Consider the following 21,823-nt stretch of genomic DNA (forward strand, 5'->3'; position numbering starts at 1 on the left):
TGTTTAAAAAAAAAAAGATCTAATATATAGTTTTCTACCTTATTACTTGGGCTAATAATGATTACAATGATGTTTTATTTATGTTTTACAGTGTATGATATAAAAATAGTAAAAATACTTATGCTAATTTGTATAAGTTATGAATGCCAAATTTTCAGATATCATCTCATTCAGTGGAGAGACTAAGCGCAGTTAGGACTATCCTCTTATTAGCTCTATATACCTGTATTGGAACCACATATCTGTATTGTAACCAGTGGTGGCTCCAGTGGTATGACTGCAGCACAGTCCAAAATTCAAATAGGGGGGGGTCACACAAACTGCCGCCCCAAACAATGACAAACATCACTGGACGGGACTCACTGACAGATTGTGTGGCTCCCCTATTTTAGTTTTAGACTGTGTGCAGCCCCACCTCTGGAACCACCACTGATTGTAACCACATACCTACATTACCACCAACCATGTTTTTATCAGATTCCCATAATTACATTGGCTACACATAGCAGCAATATTACAGTAACATACCCATCATGATCTCATTGACCCACTTATTGTAGGCTGTATATCAAAATGCAAAGTTGTCAAGCATATTATAATGCCTCGTGCACATCATATACAGCTAAGTTTCTAGGACCCAGGCTAATGCCAATCACATATGATACCATGTTCATGGAAGGATCACAGCAACATTAATTTCATATAAATATCAATACCAATTGTATGAGTTTCACCAGGAAAGTCCTTGTAATATCTCCATGTGTCTAGCATACTGTATAAATCTGTAACTGAACATGAGTAGTATGAAAGAAGCACACTCACATCAGTCTTCACTGCATACCTGGTCAAATATCCACAGAAAAGGACATACAGTGGGAGTGTTTACTCATAGGGTCACTGCATGTGCTGCACTGCTTGTTTTACACTCACAGTCTTTACTTATTGGAGCACATGGTCAGTACATCTATGTATTTTGTGTTCACTAGGGATGAGCGGGTTCGGTTCTTAAAGAACCGAAACACCCTCCCCCCTGAACTTTGAGATACAAGCCCGATTCAGTCAGGCTCGTTTTTCATGCCTAAATCGTATCTCAAAATGAGGCAAAACATCATTATCCCACTGTTGGATCTCGTGGGTTTTGGATTCTTTATAAGTCCCCGGTGATTGGCGCCATCTTCACTCCAGACTTGGAGAGTGCACAGGACGTGTTCCTTCTGTGCTGCTGTAGTTAGGGAAAGGACAGGAGAGAGTAAAGGGGGGCAGGAGAGAACAGAGGGGGGCCGGAGAGAGCAGTGCTGCTTGTATAGGTGTGCTTTGTCAGTCACTATGTAGTGCTCTGCACAGTAGAGTAGTACTCTGCACTAGCATACTGTGGCTGTGTATAGGATGGACCAGGTGTTGTTCTCTGTCTCTAAGGGTCTGTGTACTGCTGTATACTACTGCTATATATCTCTGTGTGATCCAAAGCCAAAAATATATTTAATTTAATTGGTGCAACACTCTGTACTGCAGCTGCCATACACTAACACTACTGCTATATATGTGTGTGTAATCCAAGGTCAAAAATATATTTAATTGGTGCATCACTCTGATTACTAGTGCTGCGGCTGCCATATACTCCTGCAATATGTCCTGTGTGTGTGTGATCCAGAGCAAAAAATATATTTCTATTGGTGCATCACTCAGTGATGATTACCAGTACTGCCATACACTGCTGCTATATACCCTCTGTGTGATTCAAAGCAATAAATATATTTCTACTGGTGCATCACTCTAACTACTAGTACTGTGGCTTCTGTACACTACTGCTATAAATCCTCTGTGTGTGATCCAGAGCAAAAATATATTTCTATTGGTGCATCACTATAACTACTAGTACAGCGGTACTGATATAGTAGTGTCTGTGTGATTCAAAGCAAAAATATATATTTAATTTAATTTGTGCGTAACTCAGTACTGTGGCTGCCGTACACTAACACTACTGCTATATCTGTGTGTGATCCAAAGCCAAAAATATATTTAATTGGTGCTTCACTCAGTCACTCAGTGGGTGAGAAATGCAGGCAAAATAAGTGAAAGATCAGGTACCACCTACTACTATCAGTCCTGAAGCTGCTGCCACTAGTCATGACAACAATGCAATTCCGTCAACGTCATCGGCTAAGGCCGATGACCAATGTCATACAGGGCATGTAAAGTCAAAGAAAAAATATTTGAAAGTGCAAAAAAAAAAAAAAAAATTAAAGTTAGCTGAAGAGAAACGTAAAATTGGCAACATGCCATTCACTACACAAAGTGGCAAGGAAAGGCTAAGGCCTTGGCCTTTGTTTTTGACTGGTGGTTCTGCAGCTCATAATGATAATGTAAGCCCTTCTCCCTGTATAAGAGTTAAAAAAGGAAACTTGTAAAGGCACAAGAACTAAATGTGCCTCCAAAAATATCACAAATTCCCAAGGAGAGTCCAAGTGGGTCCACGGTTACCATGTCTAACCGTACTGTACTGGAAGAGGAGGCTCCTTCCTCCATTTTACATGGCCCTTGCAAGTGCTGAGAGGAGCAGTGCCGTCCATGTGCTGATATTGAGATTGAGGATGTCATTGTAGAAATACACCAGGATGAGGAGGATATTGGTGTAGTTGGCACTGAAAAGGAAGTTGACAATGAGGATTCTGATGGTGATATGGTTTGTTTGAATAAGGCACCAGTGGAGACAGTTGTTGGCCATGGGATGAAAAGGCCCATTGTCATGCCTTGGTAAAATACAGATGTAGCCACCTTTATCTTGACCGATTCTCCGCCTAGACGGACGTTTAGTCATGCTAAGGCGATAGCTGAGTTTAATCACAGGCTGGCGCGTTGAGGCGGTTCTAGATACTCAGCATGCATTACACATCTCCACCACTGGATGGCTAATGCTCCACTAATCAAGTACTTTCGATCGTACAGTATAGCGGCGGATTGATCTATAAACACCGTGCTTTTAAAATACATGTACAGTACATGAGCGTCTGAGTTGCCTAAAGCATAATGGGAATGGTGGGCTAGCGGGAGGCGGTGGAAAATATTGTGCTTTACAAATGCGAGCGTCCGAGTCCCCTAAGGCATAAACCAACACCAATGGAGAGGGGGGCGGGTGCTGTTTGCTGTACTTTTACACATGAAATTGGGAATCTCTCATGAGGCGTCGTGGGCTAGCGATGAAGGCTCCCACCTCCCATGCTGGGGGTCCAGGGTTCGAGACCTGATGTGCCTTCTTTTTTTTTTTTTTATTGTAATAATATACTGTATTGTATTATTTTCATTGTAAGACAGTCAATGGAAAGGTGCACACAAGTTACATATAAATCAGAGTACATCTGCAGGAGCGATTCTTTACGCTAAATGCAACTACACAGCGGCAATGAGTAGAAATGAGTGTATTCTGATGTAATGACTTGAGCAAAACAGTACTGTAGATCTTCGGCGTTTGTGTATTGCACAGGACCTGAATTCCCTCCCTGTCTACTGCATGATCTGTGCAGGCTCCCAGGGGGGAAGGGCGATGGGGGTAGGGGGAGACGATGGAAAATACTGTGCCTTTGAAATGCAATTATATGAGCGTCCGAGTCCCCTACGGCATAAACCAACACCAATGGGAAGGAAGTGCCAACCTTTTTTTTTAATGTGTTCCCGTGACATTCACTTTAATATTTTTTTTTTCTTTCTAATACATCCAATGGAAGGATGCACACAAGTTTCACATAAATCATAGTAGATCTGCAGGAGCAATTCTTTGCGCTAAATGCATCTACACAGCGGTAATGAGTAGAAATGAGTGTATTCTGAGTGAGCAAAACAGTACTGTAGATCTTCGGCGTTTGTGTATTGCACAGGACCTGAATTCCCTCCCTGTCCACTGCATGATCTGTGCAGGCTCCCAGGGGGGAAGGGCGATGGGCAAGCAGGAGGCGGTGGAAAATACTGTGCTTTACAAATGCGAGCGTCCGAGTGCCCTAAGGCATAAACCAACACCAATGGGGAGGGGGCCGGGTGCTGTTTGCTGTACTTTTACACATGAAATTGGGAATCTCTCATGAGGTGTCGTGGGCTAGCGATGAAGGCTCCCACCTCCCACGCTGGGGGTCCAGGGTTCGAGACCTGATGTGCCTTCTTTTTTTATTTTTTTATTGTAATAATCTACTGTATTATTTTATTTTCATTGTAAGACAGTCAATGGAAGGGTGCACACAAGTTTCACATAAATCAGAGTAGATCTGCAGGAGCGATTTTTTACGCAAAATGCAACTACACAGTGGCAATGAGTAGAAATTAGTGTATTCTGACGCAACTAACTGAGCAAAACAGTACTGTAGATCTTCGGCGTTTGTGTATTGCACAGGACCTGAATTCCCTCCCTGTCTACTACATGACCTGTACAGGCTCCCAGGGGGGAAGGGCGGTGGGGGTAGGGGGAGATGATGAAAAATACCATGCCTTTGAAATGCAATTACATGAGCGTCCGAGTCCCCTACGGCATAAACCAACACCAATGGGAAGGAAGTGCCAACCTTTTTTTTTTATGTGTTCCCGTGACATTCACTTTAATATTTTTTTTTCTCTCTAATACATCCAATGGAAGGATGCACACAAGTTTCACATAAATCATAGTAGATCTGCAGGAGCGATTCTTTACGCTAAATGCATCTACACAGCGGTAATGAGTAGAAATGAGTGTATTCTGAGTGAGCAAAACAGTACTGTAGATCTTAGGCATTTGTGTATTGCACAGGACCTGAATTCCCTCCCTGTCCACTGCATGATCTGTGCAGGCTCCCAGGGGGGAAGGGCGATGGGCTAGCAGGAGGCGGTGGAAAATACTGTGCTTTACAAATGCGAGCGTCCGAGTCCCCTAAGGCATAAACCAACACCAATGTGGAGGGGGCCGGGCGCTGTTTGCTGTACTTTTACACATGAAATTGGGCATCTCTCATGAGGCATCGTGGGCTAGCGATGAAGGCTCCCACCTCCCACGCTGGGGGTCCAGGGTTCGAGACCTGATGTGCCTTCTTTTTTTTTTTATTGTAATAATCTACTGTATTATTTTATTTTCATTGAAAGACAGTCAATGGAAAGGTGCACACAAGTTTCACATAAATCAGAGTAGATCTGCAGGAGCGATTCTTTACGCTAAATGCAACTACACAGCGGTAATGAGTAGAAATGAGTGTATTCTGACGCAACTAACTGAGCAAAACAGTACTGTAGATCTTCGGCATTTGTGTATTGCATAGGACCGGTGCAGGCTCCCAGGAGGGAAGGGCGTAGGGCAAGACAGTGGAAAATACCGTGGTCAAAGAAAGGGCATATTCAAAACTAAGGGAAACTGTCACACAGTAACAACGTTGAATACCTGGAACGCACGACGTCTGAGACGCACGACGTCTGAGACGCTCATTGCGCATAAGGACGGTGTCATGGCTGCTGTAAGGGACCGTCCTTATGCGCCCGGAGAGCTCCGTCTCCTCGTTCGCTGGTGGGACAGAAGTCTCGCCAGCAATGAGGAGAAGGTGAGGGCTTACAGGAGGGCCAGCAGGGAGACCCTCCGGACATACAACCGGAGGAGATCCGTGAGGTCACTGCAGAGGAAGTGGAGTGACCTCGTCCGGAGGACTCCAAGGCGCCTGCAGGCCATAAGGGATTGTAAGTACAGTACATTACTGTAGATTACTGTACTTTAAGTTACTGTAGTTACAGGTACAGTACATTATAGCACGGGCTGCTGTAGCAGCAGGTATCCGCTCTATACAGCACTGTATCTGTGGTAAACAAATGGTTAAACAAGGCCCAAACATTAACCCGGGTCAAAAGATCAATTTGTTTTTTTTTACACTTTCCCAATTTTTTTTACATTTACTATCTATGTCAAAAGCGACACCATCTAGGTCGACACACCATGTCATCCTATATCTGGTGTCAACCAATTGGTGTCAACCTAGATGGTGTGGCTTTTGAAATTGGTTGACACCAGTTACAGTATACTGTAGGTTGACATGGCCGTTAAGTTGACATGGAAAAAGATCGACATGAGTTTTACAAAAACAATTATTATTTTTAACTTGTATATATAGTTCTTTACAATCCACGTGGTCTACGATTGTGCAGTGTATCATGCAGTGTACAGTATATCCAATTTGAAAAAACTCTTGCGCTATAGTTATATAATTACAAGATATGGCTGACAAGAATGACAAACTCCTGATAAATTCAAAATATATTTACTATTGTATAAATTATCATATAATAAAACAAGACCGGTCTTTAAAACATCAAAAAATAATAACAAATATGTATACTTTCTAATACATGGAGGTGGACTTAAGCATACTCTGTGCACAGACGTGTAAAAAAACAAGCTCTATAGCTATATGGCTTAATGAGGTCAAAGAATGTTTTGAATCAAGTGTGGCTGCTGGTAAGACCCATATATTAATTGTTCCCAATGGATAGTCACTTTGTATCAAAGATCTTTATGATGTGAAGATCCAACATGTAACAATAGAATGGATATGAGCTTTTTGTAACCGGAAACTTTACGTGAGATGTGAGCAAGTGGTATCAGCACAAATGCATCCAGACGACAACCGCAGTGGCTTGGAGCTGCGGGAAATAAAGGCACCTGCAATGGCGCCCGCTGTGAGGAAGCCCCTGTGGGAGGAGCGAAACGCGTCAGAAGTTGATTCTGTTGGACCCCAGCTGAAGTTAGACCCATATCACGAACTGGCTGCAGCATTCTTCTGCCTGGAATTTGTTTTCATACAAAGAGGAGCCGCTGACCGGTGCCTGCAAACGGCACGTAGAGGTGGATACTCGTGGAGCATCGCGACTGAGCAGGTTAAATCACAGCGGGCGCCATTGCAGGTGCCTTTATTTCCCGCAGCTCCAAGCCACTGCGGTGGTCGTCGGGATGCATTTGTGCTGATACCACTTGCTCACATCTCACGTAAAGTTTCCGGTTACAAAAAGCTCATATCCATTCTATTGTTACATGTTGGATCTTCACATCATAAAGATCTTTGATACAAAGTGACTATCCATTGGGAACAATTAATATATGGGTCTTACCAGCAGCCACACTTGATTCAAAACATTCTTTGACCTCATTAAGCCATATAGCTATAGAGCTTGTTTTTTTACACGTCTGTGCACAGAGTATGCTTAAGTCCACCTCCATGTATTAGAAAGTATACATATTTGTTATTATTTTTTGATGTTTTAAAGACCGGTCTTGTTTTATTATATGATAATTTATACAATAGTAAATATATTTTGAATTTATCAGGAGTTTGTCATTCTTGTCAGCCATATCTTGTAATTATATAACTATAGCGCAAGAGTTTTTTCAAATTGGAGTTTTGTGGTTAATTGCACTTGGGTGGTCCAGTGTAATTTATTTGACCTGTGAACCCCAGGTCATTAACTTTTTGCAGCTGAGTTTTACTATATTCAAAATGTTTTTTAACAGAAAATACTATTAGCGCCCGATATAAAGAGGTTTTTTAGTGTACAGTATATGCAGTGTATCACAGTGTATCGTACTGCGTAATTGCAGCGTGTCATGCAGTGTACATTCAGTATATGGTATTGTGCAGTGAGTGTAATGCATAGTGAATCACATCGTGCAGTGTACTGTATACACATGTGGTAATTGCAGTTTTTTGTGCAGTGTACATTGTATCATATTTTGCAGGGAAATGTGCAGTGTAATGTGCAGTTTGTCGTATCACGCAGTGCATACAGTATGCACTGTCGTGCAGTGCATTGTGTGGTGTAATTGCAGTGTGTCGTGCAGTGAACCTGCAGCGTATTGTGCAGTGTAATGTGCAGTTTGTCGTATTGTGCAGTGTACTGTATCACATAGTGCAGTGCATATGCAGTGTTGTGCAGTGCATTGTGTGGTGTAATTGCAGTGTGTCGTGCAGTGTACCTGCAGCGTATTGTGCAGTGTATCGTACATTATCATTCAGTGTAACGTGCAGCTGTAATTGCAGTCTCCTGCCTACCACGCTGAGAGTCCCGGGTTTTATTCCCAAAGTTCCAGTCACTATTTTTTTGTTAGAAGGGAGATTTGTGTGTCAGATAGTGCAGTGTTCTAAGGGTCGTTACTGTGGCAGAAATTATTCTAACGGATGTTACAGTGGCCTAATGTGTTCTGACGTGCATTACTCTTGCATAATGTGTTATAAGGTTCATGTCTGTGGTAGATCTCTACTTTGTGACGTAATGTGGATATACTACTGCACTACTGTGACGTACAGTACAGTAACGTGAATAAGGTGCTCTACTGTGTGACACAACGTGAATCAAGGACAGTACTGTGACGTGAATAAACTGCACTACTGTGACATGACGTGAATATGATGAATTCAGGTGAGTGCTGCATCATCTGTCATGAAATAAATTTATACTGTAATGAACAGTACTGAGATGGTTAAGGGTGGGAGGGCCGCATGTTGATGTGTGTCATAATGTTTATAAGGGAAATGCTAATGTGTGTTACAATGTCTATAAAGGTAGTGTTCTGTCTAATACCCTGGACCTACTGTACTGTAGCGATACTGTAAGTGTACTGTATGTCACATTTAGAAATGTGCCCCTTAAGTTTTGAAGACAGTACAGTACACTATGCCCTCCTGAGTGATTAGGTGCAGGGTACTAGAATGAACAATTTCATTGATTGTGATGTCATAAAGATGCTGTCAATGTTGAATTTCATTGGCTGTACAGTATGCTGCTATTATACTGTATATATATTTTTACAGGGCTGGTAGCACGACGGCACAGGAGGCAGGACAGGCGCCGCCAAGCTGGTAAGTATTGTCAAATACAGTAGTGTACATACTGTAGTGATTTATACAGTCCAACCCCCTTGTCCTGACCAGCACAGATAACTTACTGCAATCCGGATGGGAGAGAGGGTGGGACACTTCCTGTGAGATCTGGTGGCCCGTGATGTTAAGAATGTCTGTTTACAAAACTAAATGTAAATATTAAACACACAGTATAAATAACATTGTAGATAGCTGAATACCCGTGCTGTGCTTCACTACGGGATGAGGATGGTAAATTACAGTGATACAGTAGTTGTTTATTAATTTACATTTGCTGGCGATCTAGTTTACTGTATACTTTAGACATACTGTATCTGGCTTCTCTGATGCAGATTGTGTAGTGGCCGGACCCCTTTTTGGTCCCCTCGCTCTTCCTACTATACAACTCTCAGTCTGTGGCTACTTTCTGCCTCCAATTCCCATCCTCACATCATGTTGGTGCTCCTGTAAAATAATCTTTTTTTTATAGTTTCTTATATAGCGCAGCACATTATCTATCTCCTGATATACTCTGTGCTGCAGGGGAACCATGCTACTGTACTTCAAGTATATAACTCTCAGTGTGTGGGTTTGTTCTACCTGCATTCCCCACCTCACATCATGTCACTGTCCGTGTCACATGCATCCCTGTTATCACTGACATACTGTATCATGCATGTCCTGATATAGTCTGTGCCGCTGGCCCACCCCTAGGAGTACTAGGGGTGTCTTATCCCCACAGTGTTTGTTCCCAGCCTGTAAGTCATACTGTATGTGTACCGAGTGTGTTGTAAATAGGTCCAGGCAGTGGGGAGTTATGCTGTCTGCTGACATATTCTGTGCTGCTGTCTCCCCCCTAGGGGTGCTAGGGATTTCAAATTGTATTAGTTGCGTCCGCTGTGTTTTAATACGCTTGTATGGCAAATTTTACGATCCTCACTTGTAAACTGTGGAATTGTATAGAAAGACAGAAGGACAGACATTCGCTTTTATATACAGTAGTAGATAATTTATACACAACTTCACTTACGGTACTGTAAAAAAAAAATTCACAGTACCACCGCCACCTGCCAGCTCACACCCACCACAGGCCCTGGCTGGTGATGAGGCGCCAGGCACCAGTGCAGCCGGTGAGCACACTACTCTCTGATTACTGCTTTGCTTCCTAGTGATATTGTGTAACGGGGATTCTGGTGCGACTGTCATCGTTACACTACTGTACATGTATCCTGGATACTGTACAGTACATGTTACAAATTGACAGCTTCACTTACAGCATTGTTATTTTTTTTCCACAGTACCACCGCCACCTGCCTGCCCGCACCCACCACAGTCCCTGGCTAGTGATGAGGCGCCAGGCCCCATCTCATCCGGTAAGCACACTACTCTCCGATTTCTGGCTTGCTTCCCAATGGTATTGTGTACCGAAAATTCTGTTGTGACTTTCATGATTTGGGATCACAGCGGTCGGGATCCTGGTGCTGGATTCCACACACCCCTGAAAATGGCGGTGCCGATGTCTCGAATTGGGTGGGAGACCGGCTCCATGATCCCAACAGACAGGATCCTGATTGTAAGGACGCCAGATGCAATGAGTATACAGCCAGGAAAGGGAGTAGATTTAGGGTTATCCTGCGGCCATGGGTGGTTAGGTTTAGGCAACACCAGGGGGGACTTAGGGTTAAGCACCAAGTGGGAGGTTTAGGCTGCTTGAGGGTAGGTTTTTGGTTGGGGGGGGAATATACTTAACAACCCCCTGTGGGGAATTTCCGATTTGATATTCTTGCATTCGGGATGCCATCATCGGGATACTGAGCGCCGGCATACTGTATCTTATGATATTTTGATTTATTTTTATCCATTATTTACTGTACTTTATTTCATTGTACTGTACAGTAGCTTATGTTACAGTGTTATTTTTCAACAGCAGCACGTGCCCCACCCACCCAGGAGCCTACCCCATCTGCCCAGGAGCCGGAGGTAGCGAGCTCCGGAAGTGGTAATCATTTTTTTTGTTACAGACACACTAGTTTCCTACAGTATTAAGGTAATTTTTTTTTATTTTACAATACTTGTTATCTTTTACACATAGATCGCCTAATTATTGACACGGAGGCGGAAGAGGAGGAGATGGGGGAGCCTTCAGGCCTGCCTGGAAAGAATTGTAATCTACTGTACTGTACTCTACTATACTGTATTGTACATTTCTTTTTTATGGATTTATTAACAGTTTCTTACCATATATAGTGCAGCATACAGTATTCCGTTGCGCTTTACAATTAGAATAACAGTCGTAGAACAAAACTGTGTAAAAACAGACAGACCTACAGTACAGTAGAGGTAGGAAGGCCCTGCTCGCAAGGTTACAATCTATATGTAAATAGGTGAGGTTGTGTGTTCTGTACAGAGAGTATGTAATTGGATAAGGAAGCATTGAAGGTTATGTGGGTGGGTCTGGAATATGATACAGTAGGCTTGTCTGAAGAGGTGAGTTTTCCAATTGTGTACCAATGGGTTGGGTTCACATGACCAGTGGTCAGGATTCCAGCAGTCGAGTGACCGACAGCGGCATCCTGATTGCAGAAATCCCATCAAGTTGAGGTACGGTATCCTCCCCCTAACCCTCCATTCATACTCTGATTCCGGCCTCTTCATTCTGAATGCCGGGGTCCGGACAGCTGGTATTTTAGATACAGATACAGTACATCCCCTACCAATGGACGGTCATTCCACACTCCGGCTAAGAATGTCTCTCTGCCTCTCTACTTCCTGTAGCACTGTACTACTGTAAAGTATTGGATAATACTTTAGTACAGTAGTATTGGAAATAACAATGTCAAATTTGACTTTTATTTTCTGGCTTATAATTTTTTTTTTATATTCAACACAGATGTCGCTTACGTGGAGTTGGGGGAGGAGGAGGAAGAGCCACAGTATAGTAAGTACAGTAGGATTTTCTCAAGCCCATTCTTAAAAGTATTAAGCGAGTCCACTTTTATTACTTTTCATGCAGGGAATTCCAAACATGTACAATATTACCCTCACTGTGAAGAACCCTTTTCGCCTATGTGTGCGAAATCGCCTCTCCTCCAACACGAGTGACTGTGCACGTGTCCTCTGTGTCGATCTTATCAAAAACAGGTCCTGTGTATTGTCCCCTTACTGTACTGTATATATTTGTAAAGGTTAATCATGTCCCCTCTTAATCTCCTCTTTTCCAATGTATACATGCCTAGCCTAGCAAGCCTTTCCTCGTATTCCAGCTTCTCAATCCACTTGATCACATTGGTCGCCCACCTCTAAACCTTTTCTAGTTCCACGATATCCATTTTGTAGTATGGTGCCCAAAATTGTGCATCCTACCCACCCAGGGCCGGCTCTAGGCATGTTCGAATAGAGCGGCCGCGCAGGGCGCCACCCTTAATGGGCGCCACGCGCTGGCGCCGCCATATTCGATGCTGGAGCCGGCCCTGTGTGTGTGCTGCTGCAGCATTTGGCGGTCGCGCTGTGTATGCGCGCTGCGCGGCGCCGGTATCTAACGTCAGACGCCGGCGCCGCGCATAGCCCGCCTGCACAAGTGGCCGCCCGCCCGCCCGCCAGCCCGGACCCAGGCTCAGGCTCACTCGCCCGGCCTCCCGCCCGCCAGCGCTCCCACACAGGCGGACAGCAGTACTCCTCCCCAGCGCCGCAGGTATTTTTTTTTTTTGGGGGGGGGAGAACCGCACTGTGGGGGCATTTCTGGCACACAGGGGGCATTTTTGGTTATGTGGGGGCATTTCTGGCACTGTGGGGGCATTTCTGGCTCTGTGGGGGGCATTTCTGGCACTGTGGGGGCATTTCTGGCACTGTGGGGGCATTGCATATCTGGCTCTGTGGGGGCATATTTGGCACTGTGGGGGCATATCAGGCACTGTGGGGACATATCTGGCCCTGTGGGGGCATATCAGGCACTGTGGGGGCATATCTGGCACTGTGGGGACATATCTGGCACTGTGGGGGCATTTCTGGCACTGTGGGGGCATTTATCTGGCTCTGTGGGGGCATTTATCTGGCACTGTGGGGGCATTTCTGGCACTGTGGGGGCATATCAGGCACTGTGGGGACATATCTGGCACTGTGGGGGCATATCTGGCACTGTGGGGACATATCTGGCACTGTGGGGGCATTTCTGGCACTGTGGGGGCATTTATCTGGCTCTGTGGGGGCATTTATCTGGCACTGTGGGGGCATTTATCTGGCACTGTGGGGGCATTTATCTGGCACTGTGGGGACATATCTGGCACTGTGGGGGCATATCTGGCACTGTGGGGGCATATCTGGCACTGTGGGGACATATCTGGCACTGTGGGGGCATATCTGGCACTGTGGGGGCATATCTGGCACTGTGGGGGCATTTCTGGCACTGTGGGGGCATTTATCTGGCTCTGTGGGGGCATTTATCTGGCTCTGTGGGGGCATTTATCTGGCACTGTGGGGGCATTTCTGGCACTGTGGGGGCATTTCTGGCACTGTGGGGGCATTTCTGGCACTGTGGGGGCATATCAGGCACTGTGGGGGCATATCTGGCACTGTGGGGGCATATCTGGCACTGTGGGGGCATTTCTGGCACTGTGGGGGCATTTCTGGCACTGTGGGGGCATTTATCTGGCTCTGTGGGGGCATTTATCTGGCACTGTGGGGGCATTTATGTATCAGGCACCGTGGGGGCATTTATGTATCCTGCACCATGGGGGCATTTATGTATCAGGCACCGTGGGGGCATTTATGTATCAGGCACCGTGGGGGCATTTATGTATCTGGCACTGTGGGGGCATTTATGTATCTGGCACCGTGGGGGCATTTATGTATCTGGCACCGTGGGGGCATTTATGTATCTGGCACCGTGGGGGCATTTATGTATCTGGCACCGTGGGGGCATTTCTTGCACTGTGGGGACATTTCTTGCACTGTGGGGGCATATCTTGCACTGTGAGGGCATTAATGTATGTGGCACTGTGGGGGCATATCTGCGCTGTGGGGGCATTTATCCATCTGGAACTGTGTGGCCATTTATGTAGCTGGCACTGCTGGGGGGCATGTCACGTGTAGCTGGCACTGCTGGGGGGCATGTCATGTGTAGCTGGCACTGCTGGGGGGCATATCATGTAGTGTTCCCGCTAGGCGTCTGTGGCTGGGCAGTGTGTCTCAGTGCTCTACCTGGCGCAATGTGTCTAACGTGCTCTTATAGGAGGTTCTACCTGGTGCAATGTGTATTAGCTGCACTACTGTGTGGTGTAATGTGAATTGCCACTATAATGTGGCTACGCACCTTCCCCACGAAGTAACTCCCCTAAATTTTTGCTGCGCGCCTTCGGCGCGCACTGTCCATGCTTTAGCGTGTGGAAATGGGAACAACAAGCATTACAGTATGTACATCATTTTGCCCACCTAACTTAAAAATGTGCCCTCCCTGTGATCAGCAACCTGCCCTAAAAAGTGAACACTAGCACGTGTAGCTGGCACTGCTGGAGGGCATGTCATGTGTAGCTGGCACTGCTGGGGGACGAGACCACGCCCACTTTTTCAGGAGGCCACGCCCACTTTTCCAAGAGCGCGCGCGCCTTCGGCGCGCGCATGGGGGGGGGGCACTTTTACATTTTCTCGCTCAGGGTGCTAGTAGGCCTGGAGCCGGCCCTGTACCCACCCTCCACTAGCCTAACCCTCCAATCATACTCTGAATCCAGACTCTGCATTCTGAATGTCAGTATCCCGACAGCCGGTATTTTAAAGACGGGTACAGTATAGTACAGTACTATACTGTACATCCCCTACCACTGGACAGTCATTCTTTTCCTATTTTTCATTTTTGCTTTATAATATATATTTATATGATTTTTATTATTTATTTATATATATATATATATATATATATATATATATATTTGTTTTATATTCAACACAGACATTATTTGCATGGAGCTGGAGGAGGAGGAGACACAGTGTAGTAAGAACAGTAGGAATTTATCTCGCACATTCCAAAAAGTATTGACCAAGTCTGCCTTTACTACTCTATCTCAGGCAGGGAATTCCAAACATGTACAGCAGGCATTCCCAACCGCGGTCCTCAAGGCACACCAACAGTGCAGGTTTTAGTGATATCCAGGCTGCAGCACAGATGGTTAAATCAAAATAACTGAGCTAATAATTAAGTCACCTGTGCTGAAGCCTGGATATCACTAAAACATGCACTGTTGGTGTACCTTGAGGACCGTGGTTGGGAATGCCTGATGTACAGTATTGTCCTCACTGTGAAGAAGCCTTTTTCACCTCTGTGTGCGAAATCTCCTTTCCTCCAACCTGAGCAGATCTTATAAAAAACAGACCCTCCACAAGCTCCGTGTATTGTCCTCTTATATTTTGTAAATTTTAATCATGTCCCCTCTTAATCTCCTCTTTTTCAATGTAAACATGCCTAGCCTAGCAAGCCTTTCCTCGTATTCCAGCTACTCAATCCACTTGATCAGTTTGGTAGCCCGCCTCTGAACCTTTTCCAGTTTCACAATATCCATTTTGTAGTATGGTGCCCAAAATTGTGCATCCTACCCACCCTCCACTAGCCTAACCCTCCAATCATACTCTGATTCCGGACTCGGCATTCTGAATGTCGGGATCCAGACAGCAGGTGTTTTCAATACAGGTACAGTACAGTACAGTACAGTACTGTATGTCCCCTACCACTGGACAGTCATTCTGCTCCTACTGTATTATGAATATTTATCTACCTCCTGTAGCACTGTACGACTGTAGACTACTGTGCAATTTTGTACAGTAGTACTGTAACTGTACTCTACTGTATTTTGTTTATATATTTTTTTTCCACTCAGTAATTATTGACAGTGAGGAGGAGGAAGAGGAGGAGGAGAAGCCCTCTCCCCAACTTGGTAAGTAAACTGCAGTATTGTACTGTACTGTACATTGTGTTAAACTAATTGGTTGGGTTTGAAAGATATAGGATTTGGGTGGACTGCGCACAGAAATGTGCTAACGTTACGGGGAGTGCTGCTGGTGTTTAACAAGTTGGTCCTACTTGTTAGAATATTGGTGCAAAAGTGGAAATTTTTCACACTGCGCTCATCCCCGGTTTTGGGTTTGCATGTGTCTACACTAGTGTAATAAATGGTGAAAATGCTTGTTTGAGTTTCAAAGTGATGTTTATTTATAAATAAAAAGCAGAAATAGATAGTCCTGAATTAATTGCACTCTATTTGGCTGTAATTAGCCTTCTTGCTAATTGTGCATGAATACGCTTGAATCTAAAAGTATTTTGATGAAGTCCAAATGTAGTGAAAAAAATGAATGAAAAAAATGATGAAAAAAGGAAAAAATAAAAATGAATGAATTATTGAAAAACGAAGAAAAATTGAAAAAGGAGAGAAAATGTCTATTTGATTGAAAATCGGGCCGCGGCGTCCCGCTGGTATTAACTGAGTGCACTTTGTTTAAAAAGTATTCTGCTACTGACAGACAAACAGCAGTGGAGAGTGCGTGAGGAAGAAAGGGACTCCGGACTGGTCTGCCTCCCCCTGCTTCTGCCTCCGTCACTGACAGTTGCAAAACCAATCAAAAAGGACCATGAAAGACTGAGCACATGCCTTTCATTGGTTACACAATGTGACTGACAAGAACAACTGCCTCTCATAACATGAAGCACGACATCCAATCAGAACGAAGGAACCACAGATCAGCCTATTTATTCCTTCACCACAGGAGAAATCATATACACTTCTTCTCCCAGAGGAAGGCCCCCAAGGGCCGAAACGCGTTGGAGCATTTTCCCCACACTATCTACAACAGCTGCACGATCGAGCAGAAGGAGCGGAACAAGACAGAGAACCCGGTCACGTGACTGAAAACCAGGAAGTGTCTGCAGATCACGGACGACGGCCGAACAGCGAGGAAACAACTTGCCGCTGACACATCCAGCAGAGGAGGAGGAGATCAAAGGTGAGTCTCTGTAGGTGGGGGAAGTGCGGCAACGAACCACTCTGAGAGTGGTCGCAGTGCGTGCATCTCCCCCTCCAAGACAGGCACCAAACCCAGGCTGACAAGCCTCCGACCTGTGACAGAACACAGTCACAGTGACGGAGGCAGAAGCAGGGGGAGGCAGACCAGTCCGGAGTCCCTTTCTTCCTCACGCACTCTCCACTGCTGTTTGTCTGTCAGTAGCAGAATACTTTTTAAACAAAGTGCACTCAGTTAATACCAGCGGGACGCCGCGGCCCGATTTTCAATCAAATAGACATTTTCTCTCCTTTTTCAATTTTTCTTCGTTTTTCAATAATTCATTCATTTTTATTTTTTCCTTTTTTCATCATTTTTTTCATTCATTTTTTTCACTACATTTGGACTTCATCAAAATACTTTTAGATTCAAGCGTATTCATGCACAATTAGCAAGAAGGCTAATTACAGCCAAATAGAGTGCAATTAATTCAGGACTATCTATTTCTGCTTTTTATTTATAATTGGTTGGGTTTGCGTGACCAGCAGTCAGGATTCCAGCGGTCAGTGACCGACAGCAGCATCATGATTGCAGCAATCCCAACAGGGTGAGGTACGGTATCCTAGACCTCCTCCACTACCCACTGATTCTGGCCTCGACATTCTCGTCTCTGTGTGCGAAATCTACTCTCCTCCAACCTGACTGAATTTTTGTTATACTGTATTCAACACAGAATACTAAAAGTATATCTCATGGAATTTTTGTTTTCACAGGCCCTACACTGTCAAAGGCCGTGGCGGAAGAGGAGGACCAGCACCCTCTGTCCCCCACCACACTGCACCCATCAAGTAAGTCCAGTCTGGTACATCTTGCCTCTGTAGAGCCAGTTTGAGCAAGGAGAGATTGATTGGTTTGGACCCCCACCAAAAAAAGAAGCAATCAGTCATTTCAGTCACAGTCGTGTGGCAGACCCTGTCGCTGAAATGATGGGTTTGTTAAAGTGTGCATGTCCTGTTTATACCACATAAGGGTGGGTGGGAGGGCCCAAGGACAATTCCATCTTGTACCTCCTTTTTTTATTTATTTATCTTTGCATCATGTGATGTTTGGGGCAAATTTTTATACGTGCCATCCTGTCTGCCACTGCAGTGCCACTCCTAGATGGGCCAGGTGTTTGTGCCGGCCACTTGGGTCTCTTAGCTTAGTCATCCAGCGACCTTGGTGCAAATTTTAGGACAAAAAATAATATTGTGAGGTGTTCAGAATAGACTGGAAATGAGTGGAAATTATGGTTATTGAGGTTAATAATACTATAGGGTCAAAATTATCCCCAAATTCTATGATTTAAGCTGTTTTTGAGGGGGTTTTTAGAAAAAAAACACCAGAATCCTAAACACGCCCAAATCCAAAACCAAAACACAAAACCCGAAAAATTTCCACATCTCTAATTTTAATAAAGTCCAGGAGGGAAACATTCTCCTAATGAAGATACTGCAAGCAATAGGACACGAGGACGTGCACTGAGACTGGAGGGGGGTGGGGGGTTCATTGGGAATTTTAAGAAAAATTACTTCACAGAAAGTGCAGTGGACAAGTGGAATAGCCTCCCATCAGAGGTGGTAGAGCCTAAAGCAGTAGAGCTACAGTATTTAAACATGCATGGAAGAGACATAAGGATATCCTTACAAAGAAATAAGGCTCAAATAAGGTTTGATGTAAAAAAAATGGTAAAAAAAAGAAGGAGATTAGATGGGCAAAGTGGTTATTACAGTATTTGTCGTCAAATTATATGTTTCTGTATGTGCAACATTGTGTTGAAAATAGTACAGTAGTGTATTTCCTGTAATGCACCTTTTTTTCTCATTAATGTTTTTTTCACAGGCCCTACACTGGAACAGGCCGTCGAGGAGGAGGAGGATGAAGATAAGGAGGCGCAATTTAGTGGTAAGAATTATTACTGACATTGATCAGATGCCATCAGAGTAGCACTTTTGATCAGTTTTTTCTGGAAAATGCGTAGAAATCAGATGAAAATTGCACAAATCGGAATAGTGGATGGGGGACTTTAGATGAGCGTTTTAGTTTGAACTGGTGATGCTGCCCATACAGTAGCAAACTATCACATTCCACATTAACATTTATCTAGCTACACTTACAGACGATGATGCAGTACAGTAGGTAATATTTGATTGGTTGCTACTGTATGGACAACATCACCTGTTCTAAATAAAAATCCCATCTTGACTAAATTTACCTCTCTCTCTCTCTCTCTCTCTCTCTCTCTCTCTCTCTCTCCTTGCCACTGTCTCTCCATTCATCTCTCTCTCTAGCTACTGACAGTGATGAATTTCCCATTAGGCACGAGAGGCACGTACTGTACCTAGGAGCGGCATCTGTTTGGGGGCCGCAGTTGGATACTTACAGTATGCTGATACTGTCATCCCAAAAATTACCACTACAGTAACTGCTAAATATTTTAAATGTACTGCACAATATGCCATCATTGCATGGAGTGTAAATAGGTAGCACATACAGTACAGTACAGTACAGTATACATAATTCAAAACAAAAAAAAGTTGCTACCTTAGTCTAGTCATAATCACCGGCATACAGGCCACTCACAAATTTTCTGATGGTCTTGGTGGGGCCCCTTGGAATCACCATGCCTGTCACAAGCATTCCTTTTTTTACCCACCTGTCACCGGGCCTGGACACTAGTGTACTATTATTATACTTTTTACTGTATACTGTATCTTATAATATTCTTCTCTTTTACCCACAGACGACCAGCCAGAATACATGTTTGGTAAATATACTGTACAGTAGCAATAGTTGGTACTGTAATTACAGTATTTTTTTCTCCAACATTATTTTAAGTCAAACTGATATGACTAACTGTATTTTATCTTTTTACAGTCCGTCACCAACCAGTGGAGGAGACACCAGGTAATAGGAGAGAAATACATAATGCACTGTACTGTACTCTAACTTACTGTAACATGTATAACACTGAGCTGATCATCTCTGACATAACCTTACAGTACATACTGTACATTCTCTCCTTTTTCACCCTCTTCACTCCACAAATGCATGCTGCGTTTCCTGACTACTGATTTCTTCCTTAAACTGCCACCTCCAATATTTTGCAGAGGCTGCTCTCTACAGTACTGTATCTCTGGAATTCTCCAAGTCTAAAGTACTGTACAGTATATTAAACTTGTTTGTAAGACAGGCTCTCAATGCCCACTTCTTCATCACACCCAGCCATCTTTCATCCTACCCCTCTCTTCCATACTGACAGTCTATCCATTTCTGTCTTTCTGCTCATTGCAGTTAAATGCCAGCTGTCGGGTTAACAGTGACAATGCCGATAGGTGTAATACCTACGCTACATATGTTCCCACTTGTGGGTGTCCACGACACCCATAGAGGGAGAATAGATCCTGTGTGGAGTTATGCGAGTCACAAGTCTGCTGCATTGTGAGAGCAACAAGGCTGCAAGGAGACTTGGAGCACTCATCCCACTGCCGGCGTTCTGGCAGGAGGGATGCAGCTGTTGGTACAGTATATACTGTAAACTGTATATACTGGTGATTAACATGATATGCAGCATGCCTACAGTATATTGTGTGTGACTGCGTCTCTATCTGCATACAAAATGCATGACTAATGTGCAGTATTATGTGTATAAGGGGTACTACAGTACTTTGTTGTGTAACATATACTGTAGCAAGGGCACTACTGTGTGGTCTAATGTGAACAAAGAGCAATATGATGTGATGCAATGTGAATAAGTGGGAATACTTTGAGGAGTAATGTGGGGCTATCATATGATGTAATGAGAATAAGAAACACTATTGCATGATATAATGTGAATAAAGTTGCAGTACTGTGTGGCGTAATTTCAACTTGGGGAATTACTGTGTGGCCATGCCCCTTCCCAGCAAGAACATGCACCATTTTGGGATGCACACCGAATGTGCACACTGTTCCTATTTTAACCATACAGTAGGTTGGAGGAGCACCAAAATGAGGACTGCTATGGTTGAGGGGTGATGGTTCTGGGAAAGGGGTACAGGGTCAGAGGCGGAAATAGCGTCTGTGCAAGGGGGCAGCATCCAAAAACTTGTCTAGGGAATCATATTGGTTATGGCTGGCTCTGAGTACAGTCCACTGTTATTGATAGTACTCCCTACAACACCACCTACAGTACTGTAACCCTCTTTTTTTGCCACACTGAAGCTGTCATCAAATGCCATGACTGCTAATACATAAATGTCTACAGTATTTGTACTGTGGTGTTTTATTCCTTTGACAATTTGTTTATGACCTGTTGAAGCTAAACTCTTGTACAATACTTTATATTTTGAATGCCGCAATACAGTATAATACTGTACCTACAGTATACAGTAGTAATTGTATAGTATTGGAATGTGACTAATGTTTTCTTTTCTCCAATATAGTGCCAATGATTTATGGGGGCCCTAGACAGGGGCAAGAACGGTGGGTTGGCCCAGAAGCGGGCAGGCAGCAGCCCACTTATACAAGAGGTAAACTAAAGCAATGTTTAAATTACCTCGACAGCATACAGTAGTGTTCGATTTACTGTACTGACAATACAGTACTGTACATTGTAAATAACAAGATTGTCTAATATAGAGTAAAGTACTGTATTGCCATTACTACACTGTAAAGTATTCAGTATTTGTGTTGTAATACTGTCCTTTTTTCCCACAGAACAGTTGCAGCATGCTCTACAGCTACTGCGGGTGGTGGTCCACCTTTTAGTGGACCAGTTTTTTAATTTTTTATTAAGGTTAATTTAATTTTAATTTTGTTTAATAAATATTTTTGTTATATTGTACTCCATTGTATAGTATCTTTTTCTACTGTATAGGCTAGGCATACTGTACACCATACAATTATCTGGCAGATAATCTGCCAGATCTGGCTGTTTGGAATGAAATTCTGGTAATGGATGCGAGCAAATGACAATC

At 43.9% G+C, this 21,823-nt stretch overlaps 1 protein-coding gene across 1 annotated transcript in view; it reads left to right on the forward strand.

Moving 5' to 3' along the window:
* The window catches only part of LOC134934612 (uncharacterized), a 46,727-nt gene that overhangs the window by 19,590 nt on the left and 5,314 nt on the right, over positions 1-21,823 (forward strand). Inside the window, exons 4-14 of the mRNA XM_063930009.1 lie at positions 8,799-8,846; positions 10,145-10,219; positions 10,774-10,845; positions 10,939-11,045; positions 11,658-11,784; positions 15,710-15,766; positions 17,600-17,674; positions 18,708-18,770; positions 19,609-19,632; positions 19,743-19,772; positions 21,290-21,376. Coding sequence (XP_063786079.1) covers positions 8,799-8,846; positions 10,145-10,219; positions 10,774-10,845; positions 10,939-11,045; positions 11,658-11,784; positions 15,710-15,766; positions 17,600-17,674; positions 18,708-18,770; positions 19,609-19,632; positions 19,743-19,772; positions 21,290-21,376 — 765 coding nt within the window. The remainder of the gene's footprint in view (positions 1-8,798; positions 8,847-10,144; positions 10,220-10,773; positions 10,846-10,938; positions 11,046-11,657; positions 11,785-15,709; positions 15,767-17,599; positions 17,675-18,707; positions 18,771-19,608; positions 19,633-19,742; positions 19,773-21,289; positions 21,377-21,823) is intronic.

This window comes from Pseudophryne corroboree, chromosome 6 (assembly GCF_028390025.1).
Source record: "Pseudophryne corroboree isolate aPseCor3 chromosome 6, aPseCor3.hap2, whole genome shotgun sequence".
Taxonomy (NCBI): Eukaryota; Metazoa; Chordata; class Amphibia; order Anura; family Myobatrachidae; genus Pseudophryne; species Pseudophryne corroboree.